General features: G+C 35.5%; 1 protein-coding gene across 9 annotated transcripts in view; it reads right to left on the reverse strand.

Moving 5' to 3' along the window:
* IMMP2L (inner mitochondrial membrane peptidase subunit 2) overlaps window positions 1-21,114 on the reverse strand; it is an 879,044-nt gene that overhangs the window by 197,563 nt on the left and 660,367 nt on the right. For all 9 annotated transcript variants that reach the window (XM_049642962.1, XM_049642957.1, XM_049642960.1 and 6 more), the window contains one exon: window positions 14,529-14,631. In XM_049642962.1, the coding sequence (XP_049498919.1) occupies window positions 14,529-14,631 (103 nt within the window). The remainder of the gene's footprint in view (window positions 1-14,528; window positions 14,632-21,114) is intronic.

Genomic DNA, 21,114 nt, shown 5'->3' on the forward strand with positions numbered 1-21,114 from the left:
TAATTTGCTTTCTACCTCTGGAAAGTGACTTTCTACTTGTCCACAAGCCCAAATCCTATCTTTTCTTCAAAATTGAACTCATGGAAGCCTTTCCAATTATTTCCTGCTGGAAATAACCACATCTATGAACTTCAGAGTATTTTATGTCTGTCTCTGTTACGACATTTATGCTTTCTACTTTCTATTATATGACAGTGTGGTCTATTCTTTGGTCTGCCCAGCGCCATGCAGAAGCTGGGAACAATAATTCCTCTATTTCAGTAAGAGCAAAATAGGTTTTCAGGGAACTGCCATATTTTTATATACCCATAACCCCTAGCCACACTAGTTGGTCTAGAGGTAGATATCTGATTCAAATTAGTTACCTTAGCGCTCCTGCCCTTGACAATAATTGTTCTAGGATGCACACCTGACTCAAGCTAGGCCAATTACAGTCTTTTTTCATCTAGATCTTAGTCAACTGGTCACAGTTAATTGGTTCCAGATTGGCACGTAACCCATAATGGCCCTACAGATTGAGAGCCAGAGATCAGATTATCCCCTCTCCTCTGGTTCAAACTGGGAAGCTGTCCAGAGCCATGGCCATGGGATTAGGCTTTTCCATAGCTTCAGAAGGCCTTTAGGTGGTAGAGAGAAGCATTTGGTCAGGGAGAGGCTTTAGCGCTCATGGATCAAAACACTATTAAAGCCCTATTCACCATTGCCTTCAGAGACAAGCGAGGGGACTTTGTGGTACTTTGAGGGAGTGTCACTGCATAAATAATTCCTTGTGCCCACTAGCTATCTTCTGTTTTATTTATTTATTTTTATTTTTATTTTTTGATTTTATGGTGATGCTGAGTGGAGGAGAAAGGTTCAAGCTACATTTGTAAAAAGTTAAAAGTAACTTGCTCTGTGAAGGTGTTAGATTTCTTCGAGGGAAGGAAAGAGGAACAGAATTTTCACAGCAGAAGAGATCAGCCTCCTAGGGTAGAAGGAGGCCCTATATTATATTGTGGAGTAAGAGAAATCAAGGGCTGGGAACATGGAATGTATGATGAGCTATAAAGACATAATTTACTCTAGGCCCAGTTTACTTACAATTAAGCACGAAGAAAAAAATACAGAGCATATTTTTCATGTATTTGAAAGTGATTCTGCTTTGCATGATTCATGATGCTTTTGGCTGGTTTATTTTTAAACTGGACTGAGGTTATAGAAAAGCACATTTGAACAGACACATTCATCAAAGGATCATGGTAATAGTCCCTATGGCCATATTGGACACTTTTAGGGATTAAAAACAAAGAGTATAGAAAATAATTTTATAAAGAGGGCCATATTACTAAATCTAAATGATAATAATATATCAATTCAGGGTAATGTCCTCATACACAGGCCTATCCCCTATTTAAACCCCTTCCATAAAAGGATATCTTATTCACAATCTTTCTTAAAACTAAATACCAAATTTCCTTTGGGGCAATTAAAAAAACAAAACAAAACAAAAGACCACAGATAATAAACTCCAAAAGAATGAGGAGTGAGACAGGGTTAATGATAGAGTGGAGAGGCCAATAATATAATTTCACATTAACATAATATTGTTATATGAAATATATAAGGCTATCAAGAAAATTTCCTGCAATCAAATAGTAGATTCATCTAAGGGGAAAAATATTGCAGCTAAAGCATGGGGATTTTTTTTTCAAATTCAAATACAGAGAAGTATTATGTGAGTATAAAAAATCAAACAAGAACTTGCTCTTGAAAATTTATTTAAAGCTCTTATAAAGTATCCTTGTGTGACTCAACAGTGTCCTACTATTTGAAAAGATATTGCAGTTTAACCAGCAATGTCCATCTGGGCAAAAAAGGTTATTTAAATACCATGTACTTTGATGAATGACCTTTTAAATGGCCTTGCCCATTTTGTACTATTAGTGTGCAGTCAGTTCAGTGTAATATATTAAATCTAGAAGTAGCAGCTCAGTGAAACCAGGCCTTTAGAAGCAAAGAATTAATTCATTTAATGGCATTACCATTCCCAAATCAGTACTTATTTTTTCTTTGTCTGGAAGACTGAGCAAATACCTGTTTTTATTTTGGGGGTGTTTTTGGTTTGTTTTCAATGTCAGAAGAAGCACACAATTAAGTCTGTTTTAAAAGCCTCTGAATAAACCATTTTAAGATTAGAATTTTTCCTTGACAAGAATCTACACAATTCCATAATGATCTGAAGAAATGACATAATATATAATCTCATTAGTATTTTTGTAAATGTAATAATTTCTATGAACAACCTAAATAGAATCATGGCTCATTTAAGACTTAGGGATCTTTCATTTGCCTGTAGCTTCCCAGTAGATGGAGTTTAAAGACTCTGTAGGGAATAGGCAAATACAGTTCACAATAAGAGATATTTAAGTAGCTCTGAAAATGGTTTGGTTACAACTCTTTAATTATAAGTAAAGTCATGGAAGTCTATGTGTCAAACTTTGGCCTAATGTGGTTGTTAGTCTAAAGTAGATTCTAATTAATAATTATTATTGTTATGGAAATAAGGTTTAGTATAAACAAACTAAGCACAAGATTCCACAATTCAATGAGGACTTATAATTTCCCCTTTCACAATACCAACATTTTTATTTTAATACTGTTAATTAATTAATTAATTTAATGTAAATTGAAATTAGTGTGAATGTTCTACATCATTCCATCAGCAAAATTAATGATTTCTCTTTTTAAAAATACTTCCAAATTTTTTTACTAATTTTTTTAATATTTATATTTGAGAGAAAGAGAAAGAGAAAATGAACGAGTGGGGGAGGGGCAGAGAGCGAAGGAGACACAGAATCCGAAGCAGATTCCAGGTTCTGAGCTGTCAGCACAGAGCCCGATGCAGGTCTCAAACTCATGAACCTTGAGATCATGGCCTGAACCGAAGTCAGAATAACAATAATGGACAGGATTTTTTTTTTTAATATTTATTTATTTTTGAGAGAGAGAGAGAGAGACAGAGCATGAGCAGGGGAGGGGCAGAGACAGGGAGATACAGAATCCAAACCAAGCTTCAGGCTCCAAGCTGTCAACACAGAGCCCCACCTGGGGCTTGAACTCACAAACCAGGAGATCAGGACCTGAGCCAAAGTCGGACGCTTGACTGACTGAGCCACCCAGGTGCCCCTGGACAGGAAATTTGTTAAAGATATCTTCTTTTTTTTAATGTTTACTTTTTACTTATTTATTTTGAGAGAGCGAGCACAGGCCCTAGGGCCTTTATTTTGAATGAGCGGGGGAGCTGCAAAGAGAAAGGGAGAGACAGCATCCCAAGCAGATTCAAGACTGAGCTCAGAGCCTGAGATGGGGCTTGGTCCCACAAACTATGAGATCATGACCTGAGCCAAAACCAAGAGTCAGATGCTTAACCAAAGGAGCCACCCAAGTGCCCTGGAAAGGATTTTTTTTTTTTTTTTAAACCTGCTTCTCTGTTGGCCAGCTCAACAATCAAAATGCTTACTTTTACAAAATACATTTCCTTCTCACTAGCCTCTACATTCTAGGAATCGCTTTCACCTGTTGAAATACGTGAACACTTGAGAAAAAGAGCAGAAAGCCCTGTGAAATGGGTAGGTAGTGCATTGGCTGGCATGGATGCTCAGTATAAGGGGACAGAATTTTGATGGAATAATACTTGCCTGTATGTTTAAATGAATCATGAGCATGACTCGATTATCCTTCCCACAATTGGGACAGCAAGTGTAATCATGATAAGGCACTACAATTCTCATTAGGTAGCCAAGACTGCTCAATGAAGTATCTCTCCAAGTACTTTGCAAACTAAAGGAGCTTGGAGACATCACATTGTCACTTCCATCTTTTGGTCTTCCACGTAAAAGTAACCACAGATGTATATTTGCTATGTTGTCATTTTTTAATTTATTAAAATTATATATTGTTATAATTTAATATAACTTAATTTTGAGGTTTGATCCCTCAAAATTTGATCATAGGTGAACATGAAGGCAGTTCAGTATTTCAGCTGGTAAACTTCTCTAACAGATATGGTGCATTATTAATTCCCGGCTGCAGAATCTAACACACGTCCAATCAGTTCTTGGTTCCTAAGGACTCTCAAATCAATCCACTTCTTCATATTTTTATTACTGCCACCATGGTCTAGGGACTAATCATCTCCCACTTTAACCGATACTATCATCAAGTAATTGTATTCTCTACCAAGAGCCTGTTTGCAATCTAAGCTTCCATTCATAATTTTCCCAAATCAGTCTTGCTAACATGCCTTTTCTTATTTATTAACCTCCTGTCCAAAAATTTTAATGGATTTAGGTGCCTCTTAAATTGTATGTATGTATGTAGTTAAGGATATAACATGCATAAAGTGTAATACTGACTTTTACATGGACAACTATATAGAAATTAAACCCTCATCCTGTAAGTAGATTTATTTTTTAACAAAATATAATAAAAATTTAATTGATTTTTTAAAAATTAAGAATTTCAGTTTTATTCAAATCACTTTGATATTTTTATGTTTGTTAGTAGTCATTTTATCTTGCCTTTTGATTTTAAAATGGACTTTTGATATTTTTCAAAAAAAGTTTTTGGAAAAATTTAAAAAAAGTTACTTTTTAATTGTTTATATTTACTTTCACTTACATTTTGATAAACATATATTCATACTTTTGTCACTATAAATGTGATTAAATATTATTTTACTCTTTTTTGTAACTATTAATAATACAATGCAAATTATGTGAAAATCTGTACTATAACAGCATAATGATCTTGCTAAAATGGAGAACAGAAAAATTGTATGGAAAACATATAATAATTTTTGAAATATATGTATTTTTATTATATCACTATTCCAAACATCACAGGTCTTTCAGCAGAATATTCAGAACAGTAATAATAATTAAATTCAACCATCCTTGTTACATTTTCTGGTTTTAGCCATATGAAGGTATATTTATCAAGTTAAGACAAAGGAATATATTCCATTTAGCAGTTTGTTAGTTTGATTTATAGCTGTCAAGTATTTAGACACATTGTATGTGAACTTCGGTGACTTAGACCCTGAAGATGTTAGGGGGAAACTGCCATGTGACGTGTGGCCACTGACACCAACTTTTAATATTTTTGTTTATGTAGTTATTAAAAATATACTATCATATTTCAGACATAAAAGGCATAACGTATAATATCACGAACACCTATATACTCACCCCCTGCTAAAGATATAAGACAGTACCAGTAATTTGGTATCCCTATTCAACCCTCCCCAATCACATTCACTCCCTCCTCTCCAGAAGAAACCACTATTCTGAATTCTTTTTTCAGTGTTTTTAATGTTTATTGATTTAAAAAAAATTTTTTTTTTAACGTTTATTTATTTTTGAGACAGAGAGAGACAGAGCATGAACGGGGGAGGGTCACAGAGAGAAGGAGACACAGAATCCGAAACAGGCTCCAGGCTCCGAGCTGTCAGCACAGAGCACGACGCGGGGCTCGAACCCACGAACCGTGAGATCATGACCTGAGCCAAAGTTGGACGCCCAACCGACTGAGCCACCCAGGCGCCCCAATGTTTATTGATTTTTGAGAGAGAAATAGAGTATGTGTGCATGTGCACACAGCAGGGGAGGTGCAGAGAGAGGAGAGACAGCAAATCCCAAGCTGACTCAGCACTATCAGCACAGAACTTCACATGGGGCTTGAACTCACAGACTGAGATCATGACCTGAGCCAAAATTAAGTCACAGACTTAACCACCTGAGCCTCCCAGGAACCATTGTCCTGACTTCTTTATCACTATTTTAAATGGCAAATTCTTTAAGGGTGTGTTTCTTATTTGTTAATAAAGTCTATACATGGTTGATGATTGTACATGACAGCTCTTATGCTAGTAAACTTACAAGACTGTCTTAATAAGTCTGCAGATTCTTCTTGAGTTTTCTAAGTAGATAATAACATACATTACTTAAGGGGGGGAGAGAGTTAAGAATCTTCCTTTCCAATCTCAACATCTTTTTTTTATTATTTAAAAATTTTTTTAATGTTTATTTTTTCTTGAGAGAGAGAGAGAGTGAGGAGGGGAGGGGCAGAGAGAGAGGGAACAGAATCCCAAGCAGGCTCCGTGCCGTCAGCACAGAGCCTGATGTGGGGCTTGAACCCATGAACCATGAGATCATGACCTGAGCCGAAACCAAGAGTTGGATGCTTAACCAACTGAGCCACCCAGGCGCCCCTCCAATCTCAACATCTTTTATTTCTTTTTCTTACCTTAACCTGTACTGACAGTGACCTTTAGCACAACATTTAATAGAAGTGGTGAGAGTGGACCTTCTTGCCTTCTTTCTAATTTAAAAGGGAAGGCTTCTAACATTTCTTCATTAATTATGCTAGATGCTATAGGCTGATTATACTGCTTTGAGAAGTGGCATGATGTGATCAGAGTTTCAGAAAACTTCTTAGTGACAGGATGGGTTGGAGCAGAAATATCGGGGAGTCACTGGATCAGGAATCACTTACTGATAGTGCAAAAGCCATGGGGCCTCCAAGGCCCCATCAATAGAACATGCCTCATGGCTACGATTCCTACCACTGTATCAAAGAACTGCATTTTTTTTTAAGTCACCAAAGTTAGATAAATTTTAATATACCACAAACCCATATGGGTCTTCCTATGAATAGTATCTAAAATTGTGGTTACCGTGATTATAGGCTCCATACATAGTTCTATTACACCGGGGGGAAAAAAAAAACCACTCAAGTCACTGACAATCAAACTGATCTTTTAATTTCTTTCAAGTCATTTCGATAAATATAACTAATAAGATGCTGACACAAGCAAAGTCATTTTTAAGATTATCTTACAAGCTTTAGGGAAATGTAAAATTTCCAAAGAAAGTTACCTCCCAGAAGCTCAGTCAAAAGACAAAGTCATTTACATAGTTTGTTGTTTGCATATTTAGAGAAGTGGAGAACAAAAAATTACCCAATAAATATTTTATAAGTAGATATCCATTTAAATGAGGAAATTCGATCTCAAGCCTTGAATCACAGTATATTTAATAGCAGATTTTTTTCTCCTTTTGTTATCTAGACTAGGCAACAGCAGATTTTTCTTCTCTTCTGGACCCCTCCTATTTCCCATTTTACTTTCTGGGTAGATGCCAGTTATGTAGACAGACACCAATTATGTCTTATAAACAATAAGACAAAGGTTTCAATTCTACTTAAAAAAATTCTAAGTGCTTATAAAATTGCTAAATTAATAACACTGCATGTATTTTGCCAAATCTTGGCTCCTGACCCCACTGTCAGTAAATATACATTTCTAATAAAATGAACATGCTTAATTCTGTAACTAAACAGCCCAAAGGAATGGTATCTGCCATAGCAATGAAGTCTAATGACAATTCTGCTGACATTTCTCATATCTGAAGATGAAGTCATGTGGAAAATGATTTCTACACTAGCAGAATAATTAAGACAGAAAGCAAAATTTGATTTGGTAGAAATGGAAGCTCAGATTGTCTCTGTTTTCAGTGGGGTGTGTGGGGAGATGATATTATTTACGTCCCAAAGATCTTTAGTTGACATCATCCTTCCATACTCTCTTTTTAAAATCATTTTTTTCTGATGTCTTAACTGTACGGTAACAAATCTAACTAAAAGCAATGTTAATCCCAACGGACTGTTGTTTTTTTTTTTTTGCATAGTATTTCTCGGTTTCTAATATTGTTCCAGAGAATGGGCTCTTTCCTTACTGTTAGCCATCTTTCATTATACAGATATTTTAATTACGCTGGCATTTCTTTTCCTTGGTTTTGGACTTTTTATGAAATGCATGTCTTTGTCTACATCAGCCAAATGAAAATTACACCTAAGTAAAACGTGAAGTTATTCGGTTCCAGCACTGTTTAAGGGAACTGTGAGAAACACCAAGGTACAGTTTTATGATTTTAAGAACCATAGGACTGTTGCTACCATTATTTTCCTATAAAATATAGATTATTTTAGTTCCTAACAAAATTTTTTAATGAAAAAAAGCATGCACTACAAGAAAACAAGAAAAGATCACCAATTACAGTCTGAGCAACATGTTTTAAAGAAAGTGTGAATAGAACACTTTATTTGGATCCTGTCAGCACACTCTAATGACCTTCTTCTTTATTTGAAAATGGCTGGTCTTAAATAAAAGTTACCCTAGCTGTTCAAGAGAACTTATACAAGGAAAATGCTACACTTCAACAATAAATAAAATGAAATGTCAATTCATTCTCATCATAAGTCCACAAGATTATTCTGTATTGTATTAGCAGAGTGTTTTCAATGCAGCTGAAACCAATTAAGCACTCAAGGCATAAACCACTTCATTCACAAAACATGCAGCATCTAAAGTGTTTTATGCAATACAAGATTTTACCAAATAGTTATTATTTTCACAGGTTTCAGAACACTCTGTTCTACCAAATTCTCCTAGGACGTTTTCCAGTTTCTTTCTTATGGGTTTTTAGTATATAAAAGTCTGCTCCTCTAAGAGACCCTGTCACACCCCCACTGAGAGTACCTCTTAGGCTGTGTTGTGGATGCCTGATTGATTATCTGCCTCCCGTCTAGGTTGTCCTTCCTTGAAATAGGGATTGTAATTCAGTGATTGTGGTATCTCTTGACCCTCATCCCTGCTCCTCCCAAGCATCAGTGCATCTCTGATGACAGAGACAAAGGTTTGGGAAGACCCACAAATTCAATGCACTCTTCATCATCTAGGACTTGAATCTCTGTCCCTAAAATCTCTGAATGTTTTAAATATCTCCCAAAACTCCATTTCAATTCCTCTCTTTGTCCTGTGGTCTCAAAAATGTAAAGACTGCCGACCCATTAGCTTTCTTTCAGTCTTCTTGCATTTCCAACAATCTTGTTTTATTGCCTAATCACATGCTGTATTTCTCTTTTACCAAAAATGTGTAATATAGGGGAAAACTTCAAAACAGGCAAGACTAGTAGTAAACCTATTAAAATGTTCATTTCCCACATGTATTAGCTAATCTAGCAACCTCTCTGTAGTTAATACAATCCTCATCTCTCCTGACCCATTCCACCTATCAGAGTCCAGGTCAGAATCAATCTAGACAAATAGTAGATGCTCAAAATGTGCCCTGAAGACATAAACAAAAGGCTTGTATGATATAAAACATAAACTTTGCTCTTTTCCTTTATTTTTCACTAGTTTTTAAAAAAAATTTAACATTTATTCATTTTTGAGAAAGAGAGACAGAGAGACAAAGAGAGAATGAGTGGAGGAGGGGCAGAGGGAGAGGGAGACCAAGAATCTGAAGCAGGCTGCAGGCTCTGAACTGTCAGCACAGAGCCCCACGTGGGGCTCAAACTCAAGGACCATGAGATCATGACCTGAGCTGACGTCGGAAGCTCAAGAAACTGAGCCACCCAGAGGCCCCCTCACTAGTTTTTAAAAAGCAAAAAACTTTTTGAACTTCACTAGGTTCTCTTTTGAATTCTATGGCATTTTAATCTTCAACTTCAGTGCTTGCTTATATATCGTCACTTATAGACAATCAGCTCATTTAATTAATAAGTAATATTTCTACTACTCATTTATTCTACAACCGTGATTTCCTTCAAGGTATATTTCCTTCAAGAAAACATTCTAGGGGCCTAATATTTTATTTAATTAGGCACCCATGAAATAAGTGATTAGGTTAGCTATTTTCCAAATGACTTGGAACTAAAAAGAATTTATATTTAGTATACCTTGCAGTTTCCACTCTCAGATAAAGGCAGTATATCATGCATAGTTTCTATATTCAAATTGTTCAGTTCTGCTTCATGCTTCCTGCACACAAATTGTTCACAAGGTGACACTATGATCACATACCTAAAAATCAAAACACTTTTATACATTCTTGGAAAGGTTATCTTTGCCCTAAAATGTTTAAGTCAAAAGTTCTTTTTCTAATATTCTTTGATCAATGAAGTAAAAATGAATTACTTGATTTAGACACTAAGTGCCTAGAATTATAACATATATTCTTTACAACAAATCACTACACAGCAAACAGTGAGAGGATTTCAGTGGCTCATGACTTAGTGCTAGATAGAATAAAAGAAAAACTTCAAAGAGAGAAAATATATGAGCTAAGTGGAAGCCATAGAAAGATCCTTATTTGTGTTTTTACCACAAAGAATGAATAGCTATGAGAATATCTCAAATTTAAGTACTGAAATGAATATGATAAATGAAGGAATGAAATGCTATATACATTTTTAACTGATGAAAAGTCTGCTAATCTGAAACAACTAAAATTTATTATTTGAAAATGGATGCATACATACAAATACAAAACTTGATTTTTAATGCACTTTAATTTTGAGGCAAGCAGAAAATTCATCAGTATTTATTATAATCAGTTACTTTTGAGTGCTAGCAAAGAACACCATGGCTATAGGAGAAAACGTCTCAATGTCATTTACATGGAAGTAGGGATGGTAAAAGGAAAGACTAATTTCAGAGAACAAAAGAATTGGTAAGATAAGAGGTTATCAAATGTTCTCAGCAATCATCATATATCTTTAATATATAATCTAGTAAGATAAAGTAGTAACATACACTGAAAAACACTTCTAGATAATTATCATAATTTTTAAAAAAAATTACAAAAGCTATTACACTAGAAACCTAAGTATAGTCATACATTGGTGAATCCATATTATGAGAAGATAGGACATTTTCTTTTTTCTTTCTTTTTTTTAAAAAATGTTTATTTACTTATTTTGAGTGGGTGAGAGAGAGAGAGAGTGTGCGTGAGTAAGCAGTGGATGGGCAGATGAGAAGGAGAGAGAGAATCTCAAGCAGGCTCTGTTCTGTCAGCACAGGGCCAGACCAGGTGCTTGATCTCAGGAACCATGAGGCCTTGACCTGAACCAGTATCAAGAGTTGGACACCTAATCAACTCAGCCACCCAGGTTCCCCAGGACATTTTCTATCATTGTGTTATAATGATATATTCAAGATGTTTACCATGAAAATATTCCACAGAGATATTTTTCATAATTGAAACATTTCCTACCAATGACATCTGTGATATTTTTCTCTCTGGCCACAGAACCATAAAACATATTTATAGAACTTACAGTCAAAATGAAACTCAGAAGTCATTTAAACACCTTTATCCTACTTTTTAAAGAATTAGCTTTGTTTCTAATTATAAAGATAATAAAAATTGTTGCAAATTTTTTAAAATAAAAAGAAATACAAAGGTATGAAAAAGAATCAACTATAACCATAGCAACTAGAGATAACCTGATATTGTATATTCCAGTCTTTATTTTTTTACTTAAAACAGTATCATGAACATAATGCCATGTTATGTCACACATACAATTTTTAATGACTGCATAATATTTAAACCTCTGAATGAATCATACTTTATTTAATTATACTCCTATTTTAGGTTGCTGAGGATGTTCATTAAAATTTTGATGATATATATTTTGATTATATATATCATAGGAGTACAATTACATAGATTTTATCACTCATTGATAAAATATGTACTCATTTTATTATTTATTTATTTAAGATAGATTCAGAGAAGAAAAAATTCTTCCCTTTATACATGATGAAATGTAGACCAGTACAAGTTAACTGATTGATAAGGTCCATAACCAAAATTATCTAATTTTCTGTTTTATAACATACCATCTACGTTCATAAGAGAGTTTACTAGTTTCTTTCCATAAATCATTCTCTATAATTTAAAAGTACAGCTGTTGGATCTTGTTCTGCTGTATGTATTCTATTGCTATGTCAATATTGCTATCTTTATATTCCTAATCTATTATTCATCTTTTACTCATAACTATTTCATTCCCTCTTGAGCCTACATAGAGTGGCAATAAAACAAATCAGTAAAGCAAATTAAAATAGCAAGAAGAAATAAGAAAACAAACTAGAAAAACACCAGAATGAGACATTCTTTCTTATTCTTCTTTCGATTTCAATCAAAAGTCTACTTGAATATAGAAAAAGTCAGCTCCATTATGATCACTAATAGGCCATATTTTAAAATAAGCAAGGGAGAGTCTATTATAAAGTGTCATTACTATTCAAAGAGTTAAAGTATGTAAAATGATTTGGATACGTTTCTGAAATTATTTGGAAGGCAAATGAAGGGTAAAAGCTTCAATCAGTTTTCACCAAGTCAAGACAAGCATCTTAGAAACAATCCTGACTGCCTAAAGATAGATTGTTTACATTAAGAAAAAGTACAATCCCTACTTCCAAGAGAAATGAATCAACCATCCATACAACCTGGAGCTTACTGACCTTACACATACAACCTCCACGCATGCTGATTGATAAGCCAAAAAATGGAACTTAGAATTATTGGAAAAATATAGTAATTTTCAAGTGTATATGAATTTTAAAATTCAAGATTATTTCAGGTTTTTAGAATTACAAAACCTTACTTTTTATTTTTTAGAATTATAAAAACTTTAAAATAATTACCAAAATATTCCAATAAGCATTCATTAATCAAAAATGCAGTCAGAAAATTCTATACTCCAATATCACAGTTTAGCTTTAAATAACAATTGCAGGGTTTTATTTTACATTTTTCCCCTATTGTCCTTTTAAAATGTGCTTGGGGGCATCAATATTAATAATTCCTCCTAATTATAAATGCTATTGGAACACAAAACAGGAGAGTTTATTGTCAAAGTAAAAAAAAATGTTTACTATAACTCATCAAATACAATTAGCTTTATAAGTGATATGACAAATGTTTTCCTTTATCCTATAAAGGTTCTTCACCTAATTTTGACAAATAAAAACAAAACTAATTAAGTGAATGGACATTAAGAGCTTAGCCTACCCCATGGACTAAGGGCCTCTCTGCTTGTTTGTTAATAACAATTAAGAAGGGAAGAAAACAACCACTAAATTTCAAAATGGTTTGGGGCCTCTGATTCTTATTACTGGTAAAAAAACACCGAGGGTTACATGCAATTTTCTGTATTCTGGCTGTCAACTCTATCTTTTCCTCTCCAAAATAAGAAAGCATGTAGAATAAACTGATTGAGGATTATATTAATTATATAAGCAATATTGCACTGGCTTTATTTATTTATAAAGGAAAAACAAACCAATCTCACATATTAGTACTTTATTATTCACCACACCCCCCACATCTGATAACAAAACACAATAATTTTAACACTTGATTTCAGAGTCACTATCCCAATGAGTTAAAACCCAAACTAAAGTTAACCAAAATTTTAATGTGGATTTGGCCAACAACATGATGCACTAAATAGATTTAAACTGATTGATGAGAGAGAAATAAAACTGCTTTTAGATTATTTTTTTTTTGCCTTCAAGTTGCTACTAAATTTCTTCATAACAGTCACTTCTATGACACTATTAAGTGACCTGTAGGTCACATTTCCAATCTGTTCATTCCATCTTTGATATACCCTAAGAAGATTAAATTGCATTTTTGTAATAATTACTCTTCAAAAGCAAAAAAGACCTTAGAAGGTTTTATTATCATCACTGAAACCCCTCCTCTCAAAAGACATAGGAGTGGTCTCATATAAGTTTTCTTTCACTTCTTACTGTACTTTTGGCCAAAGGTAAGTCAAAGTAGCTGTTCCTCCAGTGACAATAATAGTAATCTCTCATAATATGTCATGAAAATTATTTTATAGAGATGTCCAACACTTAGTTTTACACAAAAGAATGTGGATAATGTTCTTTGCAAACATATCTGAAGGTGCTCAAAATTAATTTATACATACATAACAAGTATAGATATGCCCAGTGGTAGGAGAATCTAATTGGCTAAAGATCCAAGTTTTTAAGTAGACATAGGTACTAGAAATCAGGTTTAGTTTCTATTAACTAAAATATTCTTCACTTTAGTGGTTTCAGGAGTTCAGAGAATTTCTATATGCATTCAAAATGAAAAAAATTACAAAATATCAGTTTAGACTATATTTCATAGACTATAAACATGGCATAAGGAATGTCTGCATTTCTTCTACAAAATAAATGTGGGCAAAAAAATGGTACTAACCGATATGATTTCCATTATACTTGCATTTTTAACAAACAATTTAGAAAATTGATGCTTATAGGTCTTTTACACATTTTATCTGTTAAGCACTAACTGAAAACATAAGACAAAGAGCATTTCTGTGGAGAAAAAAACCAGACCTTTCTACTGGGATTAGTCAGCCAACTGAAACTATCTTTGGTACTTTACTGAAGGGTCTAATTTCTTTACTATGAAACGCGCGCGTGCACACACACACACACACACACACACCTTGACGGCTTATATTATCTATATAATATTTAAAAGGAATTGTCCAAATATAAACTGCTCCACTGTGAAATTCATGATCAGTCGTGCTTGGATTACCTGAGCAATCTACCTGACATAATTTTGTTCCTACATGTGACATCCAATTACATCATGCGACAAATGACTTACCGGCCCAAAAGAATTACTGTCAAAACTGTGTCCATGATGATCACCTTCAACCCAGATGTGACCCCGGGGAACTTTGACATACCGGTTTTTGTGTCCCATAGTTCTAGAAATAAAGAGCATATATAACCATTGAGATGAGAATAGAAAGATCAAATAGTTGAGCATGCAAAGAAACAGAGGGCAAAATGCTGTTATAAAGATGCAACAGATAATTACAGGTGAACCATGAAGCTACTCTATATCTTCATTTTTAAGTAACATATGGTTAGGACCTTGTAAACCAATGCACAGTAAAATTTTTTTCACTTTTCGGTAGGAAAGAATTTTGTGCTTAAATAAAATGCACTAGCACCAAATACAAAGTTTTACTACTATATTTAATTCTCAATATCCTAGATATATTTTTATGAAATAAGCTCTAACAAAATATAGATCTATTTATTTTCTGACATTTGCTTTTATGTCAATGTTCAACTTGATCAGCTGTAATCTTTATTTCTTTAGTCAAATAAACTCAAACCAACAGCATTTTTCATAATGTCTTAATACTCTAAAAGTAAGCATATAAAAAAGACAACAACAACAAAAACCTGGCTGATATCTTGTCAGATTGAAACTATCAGTATCAGCTAAAATTGTTTTGATCAGTATTATTTTATTTCATAAATTATTCTTTAAAATGAACGTTTTTAACAATTTTGAAGACTGTTTAAAGATTGATGATCAATGATACACATTTAGTGGAACATTCTATATTCTTAAGGCTGACAAGGAAATGGAATAAGGAAAGGCTCTCTCATACACTATTGGTGACAATATAAAATGATACAACATTTTCTCCTATTTTATAATTTGGGGCTTATTTTCAGCAAATTTGTTAATAGGCTAAAATGTATATGCCTTTGACTTAAGTTATTATGCTGGCAGAAATCCATTCCAAAGAAACAATCAGAATGTGAACAAATACTTATCAGGAGTATTCAACACAAGTTTTTTGTTTGTTTGTTTTGTTTTTTAAAAGAAAGGTAGACTGCCACATGCAGTGCCTCATTTGGATGTGTCTGGAATCTTAGAAGCTTGACAACCTTCTGTTCTACAAATGGACCTGGGGAGCTCGTTTGGAGGTTTCAGCAGGGGAGTGCAGCTACTCCCATACACTTGACAGAAGAACTCTATCTGGGAAGGTCATCCACTTTGACAGAGGGAGCAGCTTTAGGAGGGACACACAGGGAGCGGTGAGGGAGGAAGGGGACATCCACCTAGACAGATGGGTGGAATCAACCTTGGTGAACAATGGAGTGAGAAATACCGCAGCAAAATCACCCTCACATTCTCAACACAAAATTTATATATATATATAAAGGATATATATATCCTATATATATATATATATATATATAGGATATATATATCCTAAATATTCCACAACATGGGAATGGTTAAAGAAATTATGATACAACCAATTTAATAAAAGGAATGAGATTAGAATAAAATATTACCCAATTCTATAATAATAAATTCTTTTGGGGGAAGAGTCTGTCCTTTTTTTTTCTTCTTTTACTCCACAAACATTTTGGGAAATGCCTAACCTAAAGAAGCTTCTCAATAAATGTTGGTTGAATGAATGAATGAGTAAACGTCACCCCCAAGTCTATAGAGTTAAGCACAAAAACTGAGCTTTGTGAGCTATTCTTTAAGGTAGAGTCCCTTTCAGACCATTTCTGTTAGTTAGCAAGTTGTATATGTGCAGAAGAATACATATAAAAGGAAGACTACACATAAACTGGTGCTATAGAAATCAAACTATTCATTATCTAGAATGGTTTTTAATTTTCAAGATAACTTCAGTGTTGAATTACTTTGCTTGAGATCAGTAAATCATTCATGCAAGGAAGCATTGTTGTAGCCATTAGAAGCCCACAGTAAGTTAATGACTGTCGTTTATTTTTAATTACTACTAGGAAAAAGAGTTTCAGCTTTTTAAAAGAAAAGCAAAAACAAGTTGAAAACATCTCACCATCATATACTCTGTAATATAAGTGTTCTTCAATTAAAATCTGTCAATTAGTTCTTGACATCAATACTGCTTTTATCATGAGAATGCCTCTAAGAACTAATATCCCACATCAACTGTTAATGATGGGAGAGGAGAAGACCCTTTTACTTAATTGTTGGCAAGGCAGACTCTCCTAATAAGTCCAAACATTTGTTCACCTTATTAAGCTGGCTATTTAGAATAGTTAGAAAGAAAACAATCACCCATTTTGTCTCTTCAAGCAGAATTATGAAATAAAACCAGCATAAAATCATTTCTGCAATGAAATGGTAGATGTTAACAAGCAGAGTCTTCTGGAAACCAGAAGAATGATATAAAAGTCAGATTGAATTTCAGTATCGTATAAACTGAGGAGTCAAGATACTTGTGATAGAAAGTGACAGTATCATAAAATTACCAGTGACAGTCACAATTTCTTTGCATTGACCATCTTATCTAAAATATGTAAATACACCCATCTTCCCATCATTTTCTAGCCTCTTACAATGCAGCTACTAACACTTGACATTCACTTGCTGGTTTCTTTGTTTATTGGCTATCTCCCCCCACCTAGAATGTAAACTTCCGCACGTTGCATTGTTCACTTTCTTTGTATTGCTAGAGCCCAGAAGAAAGCATTGTACAAAACACTCAACAATTATTTGTTGAATAAATGATCAAATGAATAACTGAAGAATGAAGAATACTGCAACAAAAGCAGAATAACAGAATGGAAAGTTCAGAGTCTGGAACCAGACTAAACCAGTTTTAATCTTGCTACCATAACTCATAAGCAATCTTGTGCAAGTTACTAAATTTCTACCTCCATGTGCCTATCTTTAAAACAGGAGGAATAAGACATACTCTAATTGGGTTGAGAGGAAGGTCAGTAGTTAAATGAGACTATAATGGAGAGGTTACTGTAGAGCATAGTTTCTGCAATCAGCCTTTTGTGGCTTTTATATCTGGCTTAACTCTTTCAACTTCATGTGACCTTGGGCAAGTTGATACAACTTGTCAGTTTTCTCATTTGGAGAATGGACCAAATAACAGTACCTAACTCAAAAAGTTATTCTATGAATAAAGTGGAATGTATTAAACACTTGATAAATGAACTCTCTTATATTTGAGACTTTTTTTAAGCACTCAGTATACTTCTGATATATAGCAGGAACCCAATAAGTGGTAGTTATTATTGATATTGTCTTCCTTTGTCCACTATTTTCTTTCTTTTCAAAATTCAGAATGTGTTCAGCCTCCACTATCTATTAGCATCAGTCTCTTAAAATTACCTGAGCTACGCTTCAATAATTTCTTTTCCCCACAGTTTCACTGTGACTATAGACTATTTTTTATGGTACGATAAATCTTTTTTTTTCCTTTTTATTCGTATGCCCTTCTGGGATACTCTAAAATTTATATGTGAAAACACAATCTATCTGTTTGTGCATATTTAAATATGCAGAGAGTAGTAGGTGAAAAAACTCTCTATTTGTGTTTTTTCACCAATTAATCACTTGCATTTTTGAATGTCACAGGGCTAATAGGAGTGGTTTACCTCAATACCAGACAGGTGTGAAAGAACACTTTGAACTGTAGCGCTCTGATAAAATTCACTCCATTTACATAGTGCATATTTCTCAGGTTACAATCTAACTTTTTAAAAAATAACCCAAAGTATCTTTAAAAAATATGATGTTAAAATATCGAGCTGGTTACTTTTAGGACTGCCAAAGAAATATAATACTCCTAATAGAATTCCTCTGGAGAAGGAATTTTAAATAGCTTTGTGCTTCTGAATTCACATAAAAGAAAGACAAGATAATCTTTTAGGTGATTTAACAGTTAAGTGAGGTGTCAGCATACAAGGTTGTATGTATCTATGGGTTGCAAATAATTTTGGTTTGACAGTCAAAAATGAGTTCTGTATGGTATTTTAACTACCTGTCTACAAAGAGGCATTTTTAGTACTAGCTTTACCAAGACAAGTTACCTAGGTCTTATAAATGGAATGAAGAATGAATGCCTCCAATTTGATTTGACCTTGAAAACATTTTTTAAAAAAATCTCAGTCTTTTGAGTGTCATCAGTTGAATACAAAATTATCAACATAATCCTTAATACAAGTAGGAAACAAATTCATATTTAAAATATTTCCCAAATACACACATGCACGAAGACACATTCTTAACTTAGGTAATTAATAGTAATAATTCATGGTTTATTAAAATATTTTTATTTCTTTTTTTTAAATTTTTTTTAATGCTTCATTTATTCTTAGAGAGACAGAGCACTAGTAGGGGAGGGGCAGAGCAAGAGAGGGACACAGAATCAGAAGCAGGCTCCAAGCTCTGAGCTGTCAGCACAGAGCCCAATGCGGGGCTCGAACTCACAAGCCATGAGATCATGACCAGAGCCGAAGTCAGATGCTTTACCAACTGAGCCACCCAGGCGCCCCAAAGTATTTTTATTTCTATATTTTTCAAATGATTATACTGATTATCCTCATTGTCCAAAGCAGTGCTGCCCTGAGTGTGTATACTACTCTCTGGATCCTAGACACCTGGATTTTTATTGTCCTGAAGGGAGTAGGTATCACTGGCTCGGGAATCAGCCAGATTAGGAATTGGAACCAGATCCCTTCTATCATCATCATCACTGATAGACTGGACTAGGGGGAAAAAAAAAAAGGTCTTGATGGTAATCAGGAAAGGAAAACAAGAAGGACAATTGTCTATCTAGGGTTGGCATCTAGAAGAGACAATAATTCGGGGAGGGAAGATGGCGGCGTAGGAGGACGCTGGGCTCACTGCGCGTCCTGCCGATCACTTGGATTCCACCTACACCTGCCTAAAGAACCCAGAAAACCGCCAGAGGATTAGCAGAACGGAGTCTCCAGAGCCAAGCGCAGACGAGAGGCCCATGGAAGAGGGTAGGAAGGGCTGCGAGGCGGTGCGCGCTCCATGGACTGGCGGGAGGGAGCCCGGGCGGGGGGGCAGCTCGCCGGCCAAGCAGAGCCCCCGAGTCTGGCTGGCAAAAGCGGAGGGGCCCGAGGGACTGTGTTCCGACAGCAAGCGTGACTTAGCGTCTGGGAGGTCATAAGTTAACAGCTCTGCTCAGAAAGCAGGAAGGCTGGAGGACAAAGGGAGGGAGAGCTGCTGAGCCCCCGGACGGCAGAGCTCAGCTTGGCGGGGAACAAAGGTGCTCGCCAGCGCCATCTCCCCCGCCCATCCCCCACCCAAAATCCCAAAGAGAACCATTTCCTGCCAGGGAACTTGCTCACTCCGCGCAAACGTCCAACTCTGTGCTTCTGCGGAGCCAAACCTCCGGCAGCGGATCTGACTCCCTCCCGCTGCCACAGGGCCCCTCCTGAAGTGGATCATCTAAGGAGAAGCGAGCTAAGCCTGCCCCTCCTGCCCCCGTGCACCTTGCCTACCCACCCCAGCTAATACGCCAGATCCCCAGCACCACAAGCCTGGCAGTGTGCAAGTAGCCCAGACGGGCCACGCCAACCCACAGGGAATCCCGCCCCTAGGAGAGGGGAAGAGAAGGCACACACCAGTCTGACTGTGGCCCCAGCGGTGGGCTGGGGGCAGACATCGGGTCAGACTGCGGCCCCGCCCACCAACTCCAGTTATACACCACAGCACAGGGGAAGTGCCCTGCAGGTCCTCACCACTCCAGGGACTATCCAAAATGACCAAACGGAAGAATTCCCCTCAGAAGAATCTCCAGGAAATAACAACAGCTAATGAACTGATCAAAAAGGATTTAAATAATATAACAGAAAGTGAATTTAGAATAATAGTCATAAAATAAATCGCTGGGCTTGAAAACAGTATAGAGGACAGCAGAGAATCTCTTGCCACAGAGATCAAGGGACTAAGGAACAGTCACGAGGAGCTGAAAAGCGCTTTAAACGAAATGCAAAACAAAATGGAAACGACGACAGCTCGGATTGAAGAGGCAGAGGAGAGAATAGGTGAACTAGAAGATAAAGTTATGGAAAAAGAGGAAGCTGAGAGAAAGAGAGATAAAAAAATCCAGGAGTATGAGGGAAAAATTAGAGAACTAAGTGATACACTAAAAAGAAATAATATACGCATAATTGGTATCCCAGAGGAGGAAGAGAGAGGGAAAGGTGCTGAAGGGGTACTTGAAGAAATTATAGCTGAGAACTTCCCTGAACTGGGGAAGGAAAAAGGCATTGAAATCCAAGAGGCACAGAGAACTCCCTTCAGACGTAACTTGAATCGATCTTCTGCACGACATATCATAGTGAAACTGGCAAAATACAAGGATAAAGAGAAAATTCTGAAAGCAGCAAGGGATAAACGTGCCCTCACATATAAAGGGAGACCTATAAGACTCGTGACTGATCTCTCCTTTGAAACTTGGCAGGCCAGAAAGGATTGGCACGATATCTTCAGTGTGCTAAACAGAAAAAATATGCAGCCGAGAATCCTTTATCCAGCAAGTCTGTCATTTAGAATAGAAGGAGAGATAAAGGTCTTCCCAAACAAACAAAAACTGAAGGAATTTGTCACCACG

This window comes from Panthera uncia, chromosome A2 (assembly GCF_023721935.1).
Source record: "Panthera uncia isolate 11264 chromosome A2, Puncia_PCG_1.0, whole genome shotgun sequence".
Lineage (NCBI taxonomy): Eukaryota > Metazoa > Chordata > Mammalia > Carnivora > Felidae > Panthera > Panthera uncia.